Source organism: Schistocerca serialis, chromosome 11, assembly GCF_023864345.2.
Source record: "Schistocerca serialis cubense isolate TAMUIC-IGC-003099 chromosome 11, iqSchSeri2.2, whole genome shotgun sequence".
Lineage (NCBI taxonomy): Eukaryota > Metazoa > Arthropoda > Insecta > Orthoptera > Acrididae > Schistocerca > Schistocerca serialis.
Genome location: NC_064648.1, coordinates 53,130,427 through 53,146,405, shown reverse-complemented (window position 1 = coordinate 53,146,405; position 15,979 = coordinate 53,130,427). Strand labels below are relative to the sequence as shown.

At 41.8% G+C, this 15,979-nt stretch overlaps 1 protein-coding gene across 1 annotated transcript in view; it reads left to right on the top strand.

The window, feature by feature from the left end:
• The window catches only part of LOC126427301 (uncharacterized), a 235,530-nt gene that overhangs the window by 141,673 nt on the left and 77,878 nt on the right, over window positions 1–15,979 (top strand). The window contains exon 7 of the mRNA XM_050089606.1: window positions 14,068–14,160. Coding sequence (XP_049945563.1) covers window positions 14,068–14,160 — 93 coding nt within the window. The remainder of the gene's footprint in view (window positions 1–14,067; window positions 14,161–15,979) is intronic.

The following is a 15,979-nucleotide window of genomic DNA, read 5'->3' as shown; positions in this document are numbered from 1 at the left end:
ATGGTGGATGGTACAGTACTTCCCAGTCCCATCGACCGAACAGAGCAGACACAGCTTGCGCCGTATGTGCCCACGCATTGTCTTGCAAAATGATGGGTGGGTTGCCCAAAAAGTGTTGTCACTTCTTTCACAAAGCTAGTCACAGGAGATGCTCCAAAAATGAACAGTAATACTGTGCATTGACTGTCTGCCATGGAATAATGTAATGCGTTAGGATAATGCCATCACAGTCATACACAAGAATCACCATAATTTTCACCATACTGGGGCTCTGATGCACTTTCGACTTTTGTGGTGACCTATAATGATACCATTCACTGGATTGGACTTTCTGTTTTGGCTCATATGATGTGGCCCATGTCTCATCCAGTGTTACGATATGGCGTAAGAAAGCTCTCCTTTGCACTCATAGCAGTCCAAGCATGTCTGAACTGTGTCGTAATGCATCCATTTCTGTATGCCTGTCAAGTCATGTGTAACCCATCGTAATGCAATTTTTCACATGCAAAGGCGTTCCTTCAGGATGCAAAGCACAGTCGTATGCACTAATCCGGTTTCACGGGTGAGCTCATGAATCGTATGGCACCAATTACTGCCCACTAACACGGCAACAGCATGCACTTCTTCTTCAGAGATGTTAGGACGGCCTACCTGATGCATGTCTGCCACAGTTTGCCGACCTTCGTTGAAGGCTTTTACCCAATGTGCCACTGTTCTGCACAGCGATACCGATTCCCCACATGCCACTTGAAGACCTTGATGACACTGTCGTACTGTACAACCTCTGCCACATTCAATCTTGATCCAACTCCGTTGTTCCTGTTTCGAAAACATAATGGCACCGTTACATTAGACCGCTCACTCAAGAAGTGACTGTGTTTCTCTTGGCTGTGCGCATGCCGGTGACATGGGATGGGCGAGTCCATTTGGTTGGAGGTAAGGTAGGTATGTCAACAACGTGTGCTGTCAGCAACAATAGTAGATTCCATTGCATAGTGTCTCCACAGCAGTGTTGCCACTGTTTAAGTTCCAACATATGTATCTTGTGCTGCTAGTTATCAGATTGAGACTCGGTGTGACATCGCTGTGGTGGCTCCTGTTCCTGGTTGTTGGGTGCTGGTCAGTTCTCGGGGAGGGTGATGTGACAGCTGTACAAATGCAGCCTCCATGCCACACTGGACAGTGACATGCCAAACAACCACCACAGCAACAGCAGCACCTCGTGCTCCTATCTTGCACATTTTCTTTTGTGCAACATGGTAAGGCCATGTTCCTTAAGCACTTGGTGACTTGGCAACAAGTGAAAGAAAAAAGGGCATCTAGTGTCTGTTTATCATTCCTAGCCCCCTCCTGTTGATGTTAATTGTGTCTCCATTGTTGTTTCCAGTTACTTGACATTTGGCAACCTAAAAAGAGCAGTACATTCCACTTTTTGAGCTATTTATGCCTCCCACTATGTATTGTCTGTGACTTGTTCCTTGATTTTTGGAAGACACTATGATTGTACTGCACATTTGTTTGGTCTAGAAGCTTTCAGTACCTTTGATTTTTCCATTTCACATATGGTGTACCTTGTTCCCGAACACGTTCCTTTCTTGCAGTTAGACTCTCTGTTTTCCGAGTTCTTGTCTCTCTTCACAAGAACCTTTGTTATCAGTGGACACCGACCTGGGAGCATGTGTTCACACTTTAGAAATCTACATTACATTTGGAATCTCTGTTTCGGGAGCCAACTTAATGATGGTGCCAAGGACTGTACAATTGGCATAGGAATTGTGATGAGAATTAGTAACAAACTGACATTTGTGACTTAGACTGTGGCATGGAGTAGAGGTGCAGTGACAGAATTCTACATACACTATGATGACATTTTGGCTATGGAGACCTCCATTATGGACTTCTTACACTTCAAGGTGAGAATGGTTCTGAACGTCCAATAGCTAATTTGCCATAAATATTCAACTTCGCTCAGCAGTGCAACTCCTGAGTTGAGGAAGAAGCACTTGTACTCTATGCACTCAAAAAATTTCATGTTGTGTTGTATGGGTCTAACCAGGAAAGTACTTGGGCTCGAACAAACACAAATATACCAAACTCATGTGAGAAATAATATGAAGGTCTCTTATTGCACTAGTGATACTCCCGCATCTGCAAAACTCTGCAGCCATTTGTTAGAGGCCTCTGCGTATGCCATGCCGCATTGCACACTGACCTGCTGGTACGCCAGTCAGGACCAGTAGGGACAGTGCAGTGTGCCTCTGAAGTTGCGTTTTGTGACATTTTTTGTGTATTGACGTGTCAGATGGCTCAGCGATTGGTAATCGATCCTGCTAATGTATTGTGATTCGTTGAGATGAAGTTACGAAGAACCCTCCTTCGTGAAGATGGTATTGGTGTAGAAGATGAATCATTCGCATGTTTTCTCGTATCTATTATAGTGCAGAAATATGAGCATAAGTTAGAAATAGATACTGTTGTAACACTAACACATAATGATGATGATAGGGACGATAATGACGAACAACTCATTGCAAACAGTAGTGCTACTGCAAGTGCAGGAAGAAGCAATGGAAGCTGTGACAGTGAATACCAACCGTCTCCCAAGAAGAAGGTTAAAGTTGCAAGTATCATCACGGCATTTGATGACAACACACTGGAGAACATGTACGATGATTATTATGTAAGAGGTTTCGACACATACGAAAAGCTTCTGAAAAGATGGTGTATGGCGTCTACAATTACATCTACAGTGATATCTAGAGCATGACTGCAGAGTTTTGCAGAAAACCGACACCCACCAGCACATTCAGAGGTACGTAATGGTCCTGTAACCAAACGTTCATACAGATCTGTTTGTTCGAGCCCAAGTACTTTCCTGGTAAGTTCTTCCTCTTCAGTGACAACAAGCCCTCAGTTTCATTGTTTAACCCTTCTGCATTGTTGCCTGACAAAGCAGCACATTGCCTTCATTGGTGGGTCTCGTTTCTGACTCGCTACAAGCATGAAATTCATTTTCGGCCTACTGTGCAACAAACCGACACCGATGCACTGTTTTGCCTTCCACTGTGTCCAGATCTTATTTTTTATTAGGGTGAACTCCTTTGTTTTCACTTTGATGTTGAGGTGCAATGTACAGTGGAAGGGTTCCCTATTACAGGCTCCTGGATTGCAGCTGTTGGCACTGCTGATACGGTCTTGCATCAAGTTGTTCACCTCATTCAGCACAGCTGGCCGGACAGGCCTCTGGGTACGACTTCTGATTCTTTACGTAACTCTTTTGCCTTATGTCACAACCTTTCAGTGTTTGACGATTGTGTCTTCTTAGTTACAAATGAGTTGTTGTCTACGGTTGTGATTGTGGCTGCCTTACAGCAGAATGTGCTTCAGTATCGGGGACATTGAGGGTTCTTGGGTACCAGGTTATTGTGTTTTTTGATGGGGAATCGATGCTGACATTGTACATCTTGTTGCTACACAATAGACAGCGCTGTGAGTGACACACTCTTTGTTGTCTGTGCTGCAGAGTATGTGAGATTGTGTCCATATTGATTTCATGAGACCCATCCTAAATTTTTCCAGGTTTTTGGCTGTCCATGCTTTTTATAAATTTCCATATGTTATTCACTGCCCTCAGACATCAGCCGCAGCTATGATACAGGCTGTCACGAAAATGCATGACAGATGATGGTCCACAGTGTGGTGTAATGGTGAGATGGGATGTCTTGTCCACACATTTCAACATACAAATGAAAAAGTACCTTGTGGTGGCTTCCTACATAGACAAGACCTTGATATGCTTCTCAAGTTCCTACAGGGATTGGATTCCAACCAAGATGGTCTGTAGTTGCCAGGAATGCACCCTATTGCATCTGCTCATGCCACTCAGCCATAACCCGAAGGCACAGCTCTCTCTGTGCTATGCTACTGGCTCCACGGACTGGGCTTTGGTGTTTGGCTGCAGACCGAAGTGGATTCTGGCCACGGTCCACAGCTGCCGAGGCCACTGCCACTATATTGTGCACACCAGTGGCAGGCTGACAGTGTGGCATCAATACCAGTACTGCTTAACAGTACCTGCTGCCTCTGCCATCAGCACCTGTCCTAGCCTCATAGAGCATTCCTGCTGCAGGGGCGAACCCACCCTCCGTGTGGATGTTGCCACCTCCTGATTTTCCTCCAGAATCCAGCTGCCCTGATGCCTGCTGCCACGCCTTCCCGCAGTGCTTTACTGCCATTGGTACCAACTGAGCCAGTGCCTTCAGGCCCTTCAACACTGGTGCCCCCAAATGAGATGCCAGCACCTGCACCGTAGGCACAGTTCCAGCATGTCGAGAACTGGACATCAAGATGCTACCAATACTTGTGTTATCGTTTCTCTCTTATGGGACTTCACAGGGGAGCAGACGCCACATGTGTCTGCAGCCATACCATTTCGGCACCTGTACTCACTGATTCCAGCCCTGAATCTCCTTCCATGTCACATTCATCATTTGTGGTGTCTGTCACGGAGGCCGTGGATATTTCAGGAGTTGCCCACATCATTTGAATGCTCTCTCCCTATGGAGGAAGCCTGGTAGAACTCTGGATATAGTACTTGGGTACATGCTGTGGCACCAGGACCCTGGCACACTATACTTCGAATTTTTCGTCAGTGCATCTGCATGGATTGGCCACCGGAGGCCGTCTGCAGTGGGCCGTGTGACTTGTGCACATGCCATGGCATCTGCCACATCATATACTGGAGCACTAGTCTTTATAAGCACATTGCAGCAGGCATTCGTCTTCATATTGTGTTCAGCAGCTGCTTATATCAGTATGTTGCTTGTTTCTATGTTTGTGTCTATGTTATTATCTGTTATTCGCTTCTAGGCAGAAGGATAATGAACTTTGGTTCAATGATGTTGTTTGTCTCTTACAGTATGATTCAAGAATAATAGTAGTAGTAGTAGTAGTAGTAGTAGTAGTAGCAGCAGCAACGGGATATGAAATGTCTGTTACACTTTGAGGAAGACTGTTGCATGGTGTTACTTATATTGGATATTTGGATGCAAGTCATAATACTGATAAGCAGATCTGTGTTACTATATCACCAGTTTAAATGTACACCTGTTCTTACACCTGCAAAGACTGGTCTAAAATTAGTGTCTGTCATGGCATTATGTAATGAACATGAACGTCGTAAGTTGTGGTTAAGTAACTCAGTTGATGAAACAGTGAATCAGAGATTGCCAATCAGACGGACACAACCGATGCAAATTTTGTGGTTGTTTGGGGAAAGATTTAACTTGTGAGCCCTCGATGAGCTAAACATGATGTAAGGCACTTAAGTATTTACTGGGAGATCACTCGTGTACTTTTTGTGTGTGTGTGTGAAGTGATCATTGCAAGCAAGTGCCATAGACAGTAGCCACCTGTCCCGCCCAAACTGACTGCCACTGCGAAACTTGGCTACCACTGTTTGTAGAGACTACTCTGTTTGCAGGGCACATGCATGGGCACTGTGCAATACCTGCGCTGATGATGGACTGGTCATCACTTTGTAATAGTATGCTCTTAAGCAATATCATCACATTACACCTTGTAAGAGCATTAACTAAAATCTAGGGAAAATGACCCTGAGATTTTCATTACTGTAATGGGCACATTATTGTTTCCTTATTTGAATTGTAGTGATGGAAATATGTTGTTTTGTAATAGCGTTTTGTAAATGACTAGTTCAGTTAGTAAACTGTGGGCCATAATGACACATTTTACAAAAACGAAAGAGTGTAGTGTACTCTGTTTACATTCCCACAGCTGATGCAGCAAATCTTTTAATTTATTGTTAGGTACAAATGCTTTGACAAAGTATCATCATTTTATAATTAATAACTGTCATCAGATTTAATCAACTTCAGATGTGGAATGTTGATAAAAATTTAGCATTATATTGCTTAACACTTTCTGGGTGACAGCTGGACGTGATTTGAGCAGTTTGTGTGCCTTCATTCCTGCTTTGCTGAAGTTGAGGACAACAGCCAATTTGTATTTAAAAAAACGCAGTCAGCTGAAATTTTATCTCCAATTTATTTTATAGGCTACTGGTTTAGCGATATGACACGATCGTCAGGCCCCTCTCTACTAGATATTGGGTGGGATTTACCAATGACAAACATGTATGTGACACCTGAAAATAACCAGTCTTCACACCAATTTATGCACACATGACTTTAGCATATGGTTATGTGTCAAACACAAATTGTTTGCGTAATTCTGATGGAGATTGACTGTCTGTGGTTACTCCAACCTATGCAACACATTCTTATGTTTATGGATAAAGCTGCAACACAAAACTCTCTTAATGAAATCAGATCACAGATTCCACTTGACAAATGTGAGGATTCTCTGTGTGTCTGTTGTTTCATTTACCCCCCACCCTTTCTATCCTTCTGACTCACAAAAGATGTAAACTGGGACTCAACAGAAACTTTTGAATTAATAGCTCTGTTGATGGCGGGAACCGGTACTTCATGATAGGACTCATAAGAATAAACCTGATGTAAACATTACATTATATATACTTGCATATGTGCTAGAATCTCGTGGGATTGCATTTCACATGCAGTGGAAGCCAAGCTGTCTGGAGAACAGTGAAGTACAATAAGAAGTATATGTTTTATGCTCATTCATTCATTTCCGTGTCTGGTCAGCATTTCCAAAAAACCTCAGTTGTGATAGCTTTGTCATTTTCTTTGTAAATATCTTGTATTGTGCACGGGTTGCCCAGGAGGAGGCTTGGATCTTCTTCAGAACCACAGTTGCAAGAGGTGTCTGCGCTCACTGGAAGGGTTCCCCATTTCTTCAGGTTGGTCTTGCATCAGGGGATGCCCACACTTAGGTGATTGAGGGACCTCCATACAGGATATTGTAGGTTTGCGCCAAGAGCTAGTTCTTAGTTTGGTGATACCTCTACAGGAAGCGAGGTCTTCCATGTTGCAAGATGAATTGCCTCTGGTGCTCCCTCCAGTGGCACAGTCCTAGGAAGGAAACTCTTGCACTCTTTAAAGCATGATCTTGCTGCCTGATGATCGTACATAGGATGTCGGCGGTCATTCTCCTGCTGTGTTCTCTCACTGTCTGCAACAGCGGCCCTCCAGATGTTGGGTGGGGCTATTCCGACAATCGGATACAATTTATGCACTGTTGTTGGCTTCAAGCATCCTGAGATGATCCTTGCAGTATCATTGATCACAATATTGGCTTGCTTAGCATGAGCTGAAGCCTTCCACACAGGAGCAGCATACTCGACAGCTGATACACAGAGCACAAGTGCAGAAGCCCTTAGGAGGTGCAGGTTGGCTCCCCAGCTGCTGCCAATCAGCTTCTTAAGTATCCCATTGCAAGCAATGACTTTTTGTTCCACATTTAGACACTGCTGCCTGTACGTTAGAGCCCTTTTCAGCGTGACAGCTAGATTGACGTGTTGGGCAATGTTTCAGTTGCTCTCCTCACCATGTGATGTCCACCTTTTGCTTCACTTTGCTGTTTCATAAGTGGAAGACGCTCACTTGAGTTTTACTGGGATTGGGCTTCCGGTGGTTGTCATCATAGTACTTGGAGAGTTCATCCACTGGTAGAGACAGTTTTCCTTCTACTTATTTAAAGTCTGTCCACTGAATAGCTACTGCTGTGTCATAGGTATAGATGAAGAGCCTAGTACTTGCTGGTATTGGCTGAGCATTTGTGTAGATATTGTACAATGCTGGAGCATGCACACTGCCTTAGGAGAGACCATTGTTCTGTGTTCAACATCTACTCCGCTTACCCTGTAATGAAACTTAGAATCTTCTGTTCTGAAGGAAGATGCTAATAAGGGATATTAGTTGGTAGTCCTTAGTAGGGTCATACTCTTTCTTTAACAGTTTCCCATGACTCACAGTGCAATATGCAGCTGTTAGATCAACAAAAGCGACTCTGGTAATCTCACAACTCTCAAAACCGTCCTCGATGTGCTGGATTAGATTCGAGATTTGACTACTGCATGACTTGCCAGCATGAAAGCCTGCTTGTTGTGAGATGAACTTCACTTCAAGGGTGGCACTGATTTGGTTAAGTACCAGCCATTCTAATATCTTGAAGGTTTGTTTTATGCTGTGTTACTCACACACTGACTCAACGATAATACAGGACAACAGTTTTACCAGCACATTAAACTTGGACCGCACTGGCCAATTAGCTGGCCCAACTAACCAGTAGTGATGTGAACATTGGCAGTTCTGACGTAAAAACAGATGAGCAGACAAACAATACCGCTTTGAATGTCATTTAATTTTTAAATAGAATGAAATAATATACAGCAAAACTCTGGCAGTATGCTTCTTACAAGACAATACAGAAAACATAACATAATGTTGACAGTAGCTAACATAGTGATGTACAACTTAAACACAGGGTAATTTTTCTGCACCAGATATGTATAACATAAAAGTGTATTGCAGGGATTTCACTGTATAGTTAAAATAGTATACAGTTTAAGAACTGTTATTAGCTATGTTGATAACAAGGCATTCAACAAGAGAATCCATGAAGCCATTCAAGCATCACTTTTTTCCTCCATTTTTTGTGCATGCTTTTCTGCATCCTGCTAGCATTCAGCATTGACATACGACAAAGTTTCGTACATTTACTCCAGTTCATCTGGGAGCTTAAATTTCATGTTATTTCTCACAAAAAAAACCTTTAACTCAGTTCTGTGCAGACTGCAGTGGTACGGTGGCAGCTATAAAGATGCAGCAGTTGTATGGTATGCACAGTGTCATGAAAACTATTGTTTTCCATTTTTCTAACAAGGCTTATCACTCTGGCTTCTTGATCACATGTGTGATGTAAAACGGTGGATTTAGTCCCAATAAAGAGAATTTGATTTTTCATTTGTCCCACAAATTTATTTTTAGTGTTTTCTTAATTTAAACACTCTTTAATAGCAAACTTTATGCAAAATATCGATAATTACAGTTTTATATTTGCAATGAAAGCTAGAATATGTGTAGTTAGAAACAAGAAGAAAGGAAGGGAAATGATGATTAGATGAATGTTAAATAGCATATATTTGATGAATTTTATGTTTCAATGATCTAGGAGAATTTTATATTTAAATAATCTATGTAATCAAATTGAATTGGGGGGGGGGGGGGGGGGGCAATGAAAAGAGAAAGACTAGAACAAGCTTCAAACCAGTGATCAGTACAACATCCAGCCACAATTCTTTAATGCTAGCGATTCAGCCATACAGTTCATTCACAAATATGCCTTAACTTCTGTAAATAAAATTCCTCAGAAAACTTCAAAGCCAATTTCCTCTCTGAACTTGTGAAAAGTGTTAAGAACAACCAGTTTTTGGCCACTTTTTAAAGGTGTTCTGTTTGTCTATTTTAGTATGGAGCAGGAAATTGCATCAGCAATTTTCACCGTATATACAAACATCAAAAAAACTTTTGCATCACCCCAGTTGCCAGAACTCTTGAAGATAGATGTTGACTGTGGATATTGTATCACAGACACAGTCCCTTTCACTATTCAGAGATGTCACTAAAGCCACTCAAAGATGTAAACAACCATGCATGAGCAGCGCCTATTAGATGGAGGGGGTCCGACAGCCGATCAGTTCCAATCATTCCACCAGGAATGAGGTACACCACTCGTCTTGTTTGTAGTTCAGCCATGCCTAGACAGTCAATAACACAGTTTGATCACATCCACATTGTTACTGTGTGCCAGAAGGGCTCTCAACAAGGGAAGTGTCCAGCCGTCTTGGAATGAACCACAGCGATGTTGACCAAACCTGGAGAAGATACAGAGAGAACTGTCAATGACATGCCTCGCTCAGGCCACCCAAGGGCTACTACTGCAGTGGATGACAGCTACCTATGGATTATGGCTCGGAGGAACCCTGACAACAACGCCACGATGTCGATTAATGCCTTACTTGTAGCCACAGGATGTCATGTTACGATTCAAACTATGCGCAATAGGCTGCATGATGCGCAACTTCGGTCTCAATGTCCATGGCGAGGTCCATCTTCACAACCATGACACCATGCAGCACGGAACAGATGGGTCCAACATTAAGCTGAATGGACCGCTCAGGATTGGCATCACATTCTTTCCACCACTAAGTGTTGCATATGCTTTCAACGAGACAAATGTCGGAGATGTGTTTTGAGGCAACCCGGTCAGGATGAATGCCTTAGACACACTGTCCAGCAAGTGCAGCAAGGTGGAGGTTTCCTGAAGTTTTGGGGCAATAAAAAGGGTGGTAATGATGTTTATGTTGATCTCTATTCCAATTTTCTGTGCTGGTTCCAGAACTCTCAGAAACAAGGTGATGCTAAACTTTTTTTTGATGTGTGTATTAACAGCATGACAATCAGAGTACATCTGGTGTGTACAGAGACTGTGGCAGTACACAATTTTTGCAATAAAAACTACATAGCTGAGTTGTATTTAAGAAATATGAGGGTGGTTTGAAAAGTTCTCGGAATCACCACGAGAGGTTAGCACTAGCCAAACGAGTTGTTCACATGATATTCATTGTACTGTTGCATGTGAACACATGCCACATCAGTGCTGTTGGAAGAGAGCTGTGGTGGTGATGTGGCTTTGTTTTTGCTCCCATGTAGTGATTTGCGAAGATAGAAAAAAAAATCAAGATTCGAGTAGTGTCTAAGTACTTCGTAAAGAAAGGTATGAAAGGAAACAACATTCATGCTGTTTGCCAGAATACATGGTGGGGAGCAGGAGGGGGGGGGGGGGGGGAGCCTCTGCTCCTTCATATTCAACTTTTGCGAAGTGGACAAATGAATTTAACTTCGGTCGGGAGAGCTTAGATGATGATCTGCGCAGTGGTCATCCAAGGTGTGTCACTACTCCAGAAATCATTATAAAAGTGCACAAAATGGTCATTGAGGATCGCCGATCAAAAGTGTGTGAAATTGCTGACGCTAGTCAGATGTCATCTGAAAGGGTGTATCACATTTTAATTGAATAATTAGAAATGAAAAAATTATCTGCAAGGTGGGTGCCCCGACTCTTGATGCTGGATCAAAATTGCATGAGAACGGACATATTGGAAGAATGTTTGGCCTGTTTTAGCAGAAATGAAAAAGATTTCTTGCACCAGTTTGTGACCACAGATGAAACTCTGGTGCACTACTGTACCCCAGAGACAAAACAGCAGTCAAAGCAGTGAAAACTTGTTGATTCTCCGCCACCAAAGAAAGCAAAGAGTATTGCTTCAGCAGGAAAGGGAATTCTGTTTGTAGATTATCTACTCACTGGGAAAACAATTACTGGAGAATACTATGCTAACCTCCTGGGCAAATTGCAACAAAAGTTACGTGAAAAAGGCTAGGTTTAGCAAGGAAGGAGGTCATCTTCCATCAAGACAATGTGCACCTACACACATGCCGTCGCCAGGACAAAATCACATGAACTAAGGTATGAATTGTTGCCACACCTGCCTTATTCACGTGATATTGCTTCATCAGACTTCCATCTCTTCCCAAAAGTGAAAATTTTTCTTGGAGCACAAAGCTTCACTTCAAATAAACTGATAGCCAGAGTTGACAACTATTTTGCAGGCCTGAGGAAACTCATTTTCTAGAGGGTATGAAGGCACTGGAACATTGTTGGACCAAGTGCATTAATCTATAAGGAGACTACATTGAAAAATAAAAAAAGTTTCAGTGATGTAAGTACTTTTTTCTTTTCCATTCCAAAAACTTTTCAAACCATCCTTGGCTGTTAATACAATAGAAGATCTTGAAGTTTCATTTACAGTAACCTAGTAATAAGATATCTAATACATAAGCAGGACCTGCTTCCAAGAGGGTAAGAACACCAGTGTACATGTTCTATGGCTGCAGACTAATCATTGTGTTTGTATTTGTTTGCATCAAGTTTGTTGTTATGATGAACAAAGTGTATCACAAAGTAAATATGTACGCTGTGGTCCATGTTTTCTTTGCCTTCTCCGGTTTTATCTTGATAACTGAGCAAACACTGTAGATATGTCATCTGTTTATGTGAATTTGTCAATCTGATTGTTCCTGTTTCAGAAGTTGGCAAAGGAAAAGAAATTGAAATAGTCCACTGTGTATACTTTTCTAGAATAGAGTATACAGTAGCAAGTCACCACTATCAATGCAGTATCAGCTGAAGAGGTTCAGAAAAGTACTTTTGTCCTGTATTTTCCAATCCTGCCCAAAAGTGAAATTTCTTATACAATGACCATTGAAAATTTGAGCTGAACATTTATGCTGGAGCCTCTAACGTAGGCACTAAGCATAGCCCCCACCCCCACCCCCCCCTCCCCCCAGCCAACATTTCTTTCATAACAGCTAGAAATAATCATATATACATTAAACAGTATTGTATGGAGTTTATAAAATGGGAATGTATAGAAATAGCTCTGTCCTCAAGCACCTATCAGAATAGAAACTTGATGGCTTGTAGGGTCAGACCTTTTGCAGCTCTCTGGAAGATTTACTTAAGATATTATGCAAAATGTATGAAGCAGGTATGTATTTCTCTGGTAACAACAACAACAACTTAACATTCAGTTAGTTCTATCTGCCATTAGTACTGACTTGAGCAGTCACGGAAACTTAAAGGGCCACTCCGAAGATTATAACAATGGGGAGGCCATTATTCAGTGGATTGAAACAAACCACTTACAACTGATTGACAATGTCAAACTCCCTGTGTCCTTTAAAAATCCGAGATGTTGAAGAGGTTACAACATGGAGCATAAAAGATGTTGCACATCTATATTAAACAACCAAAACAGGAAAATTATTTTTCAAGTAATGTACATGTTCATCTGCAAATTTCAGATTTTGACACAGGTATAGCATTTAAAAAGCAAACCGGAAGGTGCTCCAGAGCATAATAGATAATATAGTACTGAAATAACGCCAGCAACAAAGTTCTAAGACAGTCCATTCCAAGAGGCTGTAGGTGAAATTAGCTCAAGGGTTTAACATGAGAAATGGAACACAAGCTATAAAAATATGTATAACTATTTAAAGCCAACCCCTTTGTGCACACAGGTAGCACTAGCCAACTGTTAATCAACTCAGTACTGATTGCCAAAACAGCGAATTGTATTAGAAAGGCAATGGAAGAACTGTAAATGGGAAGAGCAATTGAATCTTTAAGATGTCTCAACTGCAACACAACATACTCTACAGGAGGATGTTCCTACCACTGCCAGCCAAATAGCCAGGCTGTCCTGGAAAACAGCACACCTAGGCTGAAATCCTCCAAATTATACTTCAAAATATATAGGAACAAAGAAGAAGAAGAAGAAGAAATACTAGTACTAGGAACTCCTTCAGTACAGAAGAGGCAAACAGGGCACTTACCAAGAACAAAGTGAAGAAGGCTCAAAGATTTATATGATATTCTAGTAGAACAAATTAAGTGTTTTGGAGCTAAAATGTAACAATGAGTGCTAGAACTCATTGTAAATTGCTTCATCTTCATCCAACACCTTAACATCTGGACGCAGATTAGGGTAATTACAATCTTAAAAAAGGAAAGCCAGTTAATGATCCTGGAAGCTCCCGACCCCCCCCTCACACCCCCCTCCCTCTGCTGCCTCTCATCTGTAAAATCTACAAGAGAATTCTCCAAGCACAAAAGTACCATGTAACCCCTGAAATTGTGATGAGATCCAACCAACCAACTAACATGAATATTCCTGCCCTGACTGCCCCAAGCCTCAAGAGCCCTTTGTTAGCAACTTTTAATCAAACTGATGGTACCTACCTCTGAACTAAACCAGTCTAACTGGTAAGCTCTTTTTGTGATATTCTTATTTGCCTTTTTTTGTGTTTGCTTTAAGCTTTTCGTGCAGAATAGTTGTATTCCCACAACTTCTACTGTTTTTAATTTGTAATAATCTGATACATTTGATTTCAGTGAAAGAAATTGTCAGAATTTTTGCCATTAGTACATTAATCAGGTTTTTTATATAGAAAATCTGAAAAACATTAATTGACATTTCCATTTTGGTTTCTGTTCCAGATGTACCACACTTTATTAAAAACAGATTTTCTTGTGGATTCCCTAAAGACTGGGAACTATTAAGAAGAAAGTGGATCATGTTTTTAAAAGCAGGTATGTTAAGCCTCTTTGTGAAGCAACTACTAACCTGTGCTTGAAAGAAACATGATCTCTTTTTGTACTTATTTGATGAAGAAAAGAGAGGTGCCATCTCCAATAAAGACAGATAACATGTACAGACTTACCAAAGCAAAGAAACATGCTGCTTCTGTTTTTACCACATTATACAAATACCATGTGTGATGAAAAGGCTCTGACTGTGAGAGGAGGATTGGGGGGGGGGGGGGTTGGGGGGGTGGAGGAGGAGACTTTGTTGTTTTATCTTCTTTTTTCTTTGGAAACTAGTTGAATCTTGTAAGTAATATAATCATTTATTCGAACTGGAATTTTATCCTGCATTAGTCTGTGTTTCTTTTTGTTTCTTTGTTGTGGTGTATCATTTGTGTTTATGCCTTGCATTATCATGGATGAGTCTGAATATGAAGGAAGATGGTGAAATCTTGTAATGGCACATTGCCTATTCCTCTCAAATAACAGTAAGGGGACTACTATATTTTGTGCTTTGGGGGTGGATAGATGGGAGAGGCGGATATCAACATAAACTATATCAAAGGACCTCACAATGTTAATCTATTAATTGTAAAATGTAAATATGATTAAACAGTTCATTTATATATATATAAAATTAATGATTAATGAGGGACATTCAACCCAAGATACTTCGAACCTCATTGAAAGTAGTGTTCCATCACACACCCAACCTCCTCAGCATTATAGTCCATTTCTGTACCACTCTCAATCCCAATCACATCCCTCTGGGAGGCCCAGGTGCAAGAGCCACCCAGTCCCTCACCCAGCATTTTCTATTCCAGTCTTGTCACAGGCTTATCGTATACCTTCAGAGGCTGCCTAACTGTGACAGCAGCCACCGTCATATACCAGCTCTGCTGCAATTGTTGCAGAGCTTTTTATATTGTTGTATTAGCCAACCAGCTGTCTGCCAGGATGAACAGCCATCACCGAACTGTGGCCTAGAGCAAAGTAGAGCACCCTGTGGCGCATCACACAGCTGAACATAACATGCTTAATTTTCATGGCTGCTTCACAACCCAAGCTATCTGGATCCTCCCCTGCACCACCAGCTTTTCTGAAGAGCACAGATGGGAGTATCCTTACAACACATTCTTTGCACCTGAAGTTATCCCGACCTCACCTTGTGGCAACATACCTTTCCCACACCCTCCATCTAACAGTCTTCACCTCCACTATTCTGTTACCTCATCCCTATTCTTGTCTCCCAACCTCTTTGTTTGGCACCCTCTGCCAACACACCCACCCATCTTTCCCATTCCCCACTTCTCTCCCTTTTTGCACCATGTTTCCCCCAAATTCCCTTCCCCACAGCCTCCCAAAGCAACACTTGTTACCAGCCTAGTCCCCTGCATGGCCTGCCAGACAGGCTTATCTCTCCTCCCACATGTACACTGCTATCTCTGTCCCTTCCCTTTCCCCACCCCCTCCAGGCTGCTGTTTCCCTTCTATGTGACAGTTGCATGCCACAGATGGCAGTCAAGATGTAGGCATCAGGTGTGTGTGCTTGTGTGAACAACTTAACGTGTCATCTTTACAGTCAATAGCAATCTGTTTTTTCGTTATATTGTCGATATTCCAGCCTGGAGTTTTCACTGTTTAAAATTAATGCTTTAAATGTAACAGTATACTTGTACTATACTTTCACCCATACCCTTCATCTTTTTCTGATGAAGGTGGCGTCTAAAAACTTATGTGTAAGTGTCTTTTAATTGTACCTGTCTGCAACACAATGTTTTACCTTTACAGTAAGTAGCAATCTGTCTTTTCCTACATTGTTGAT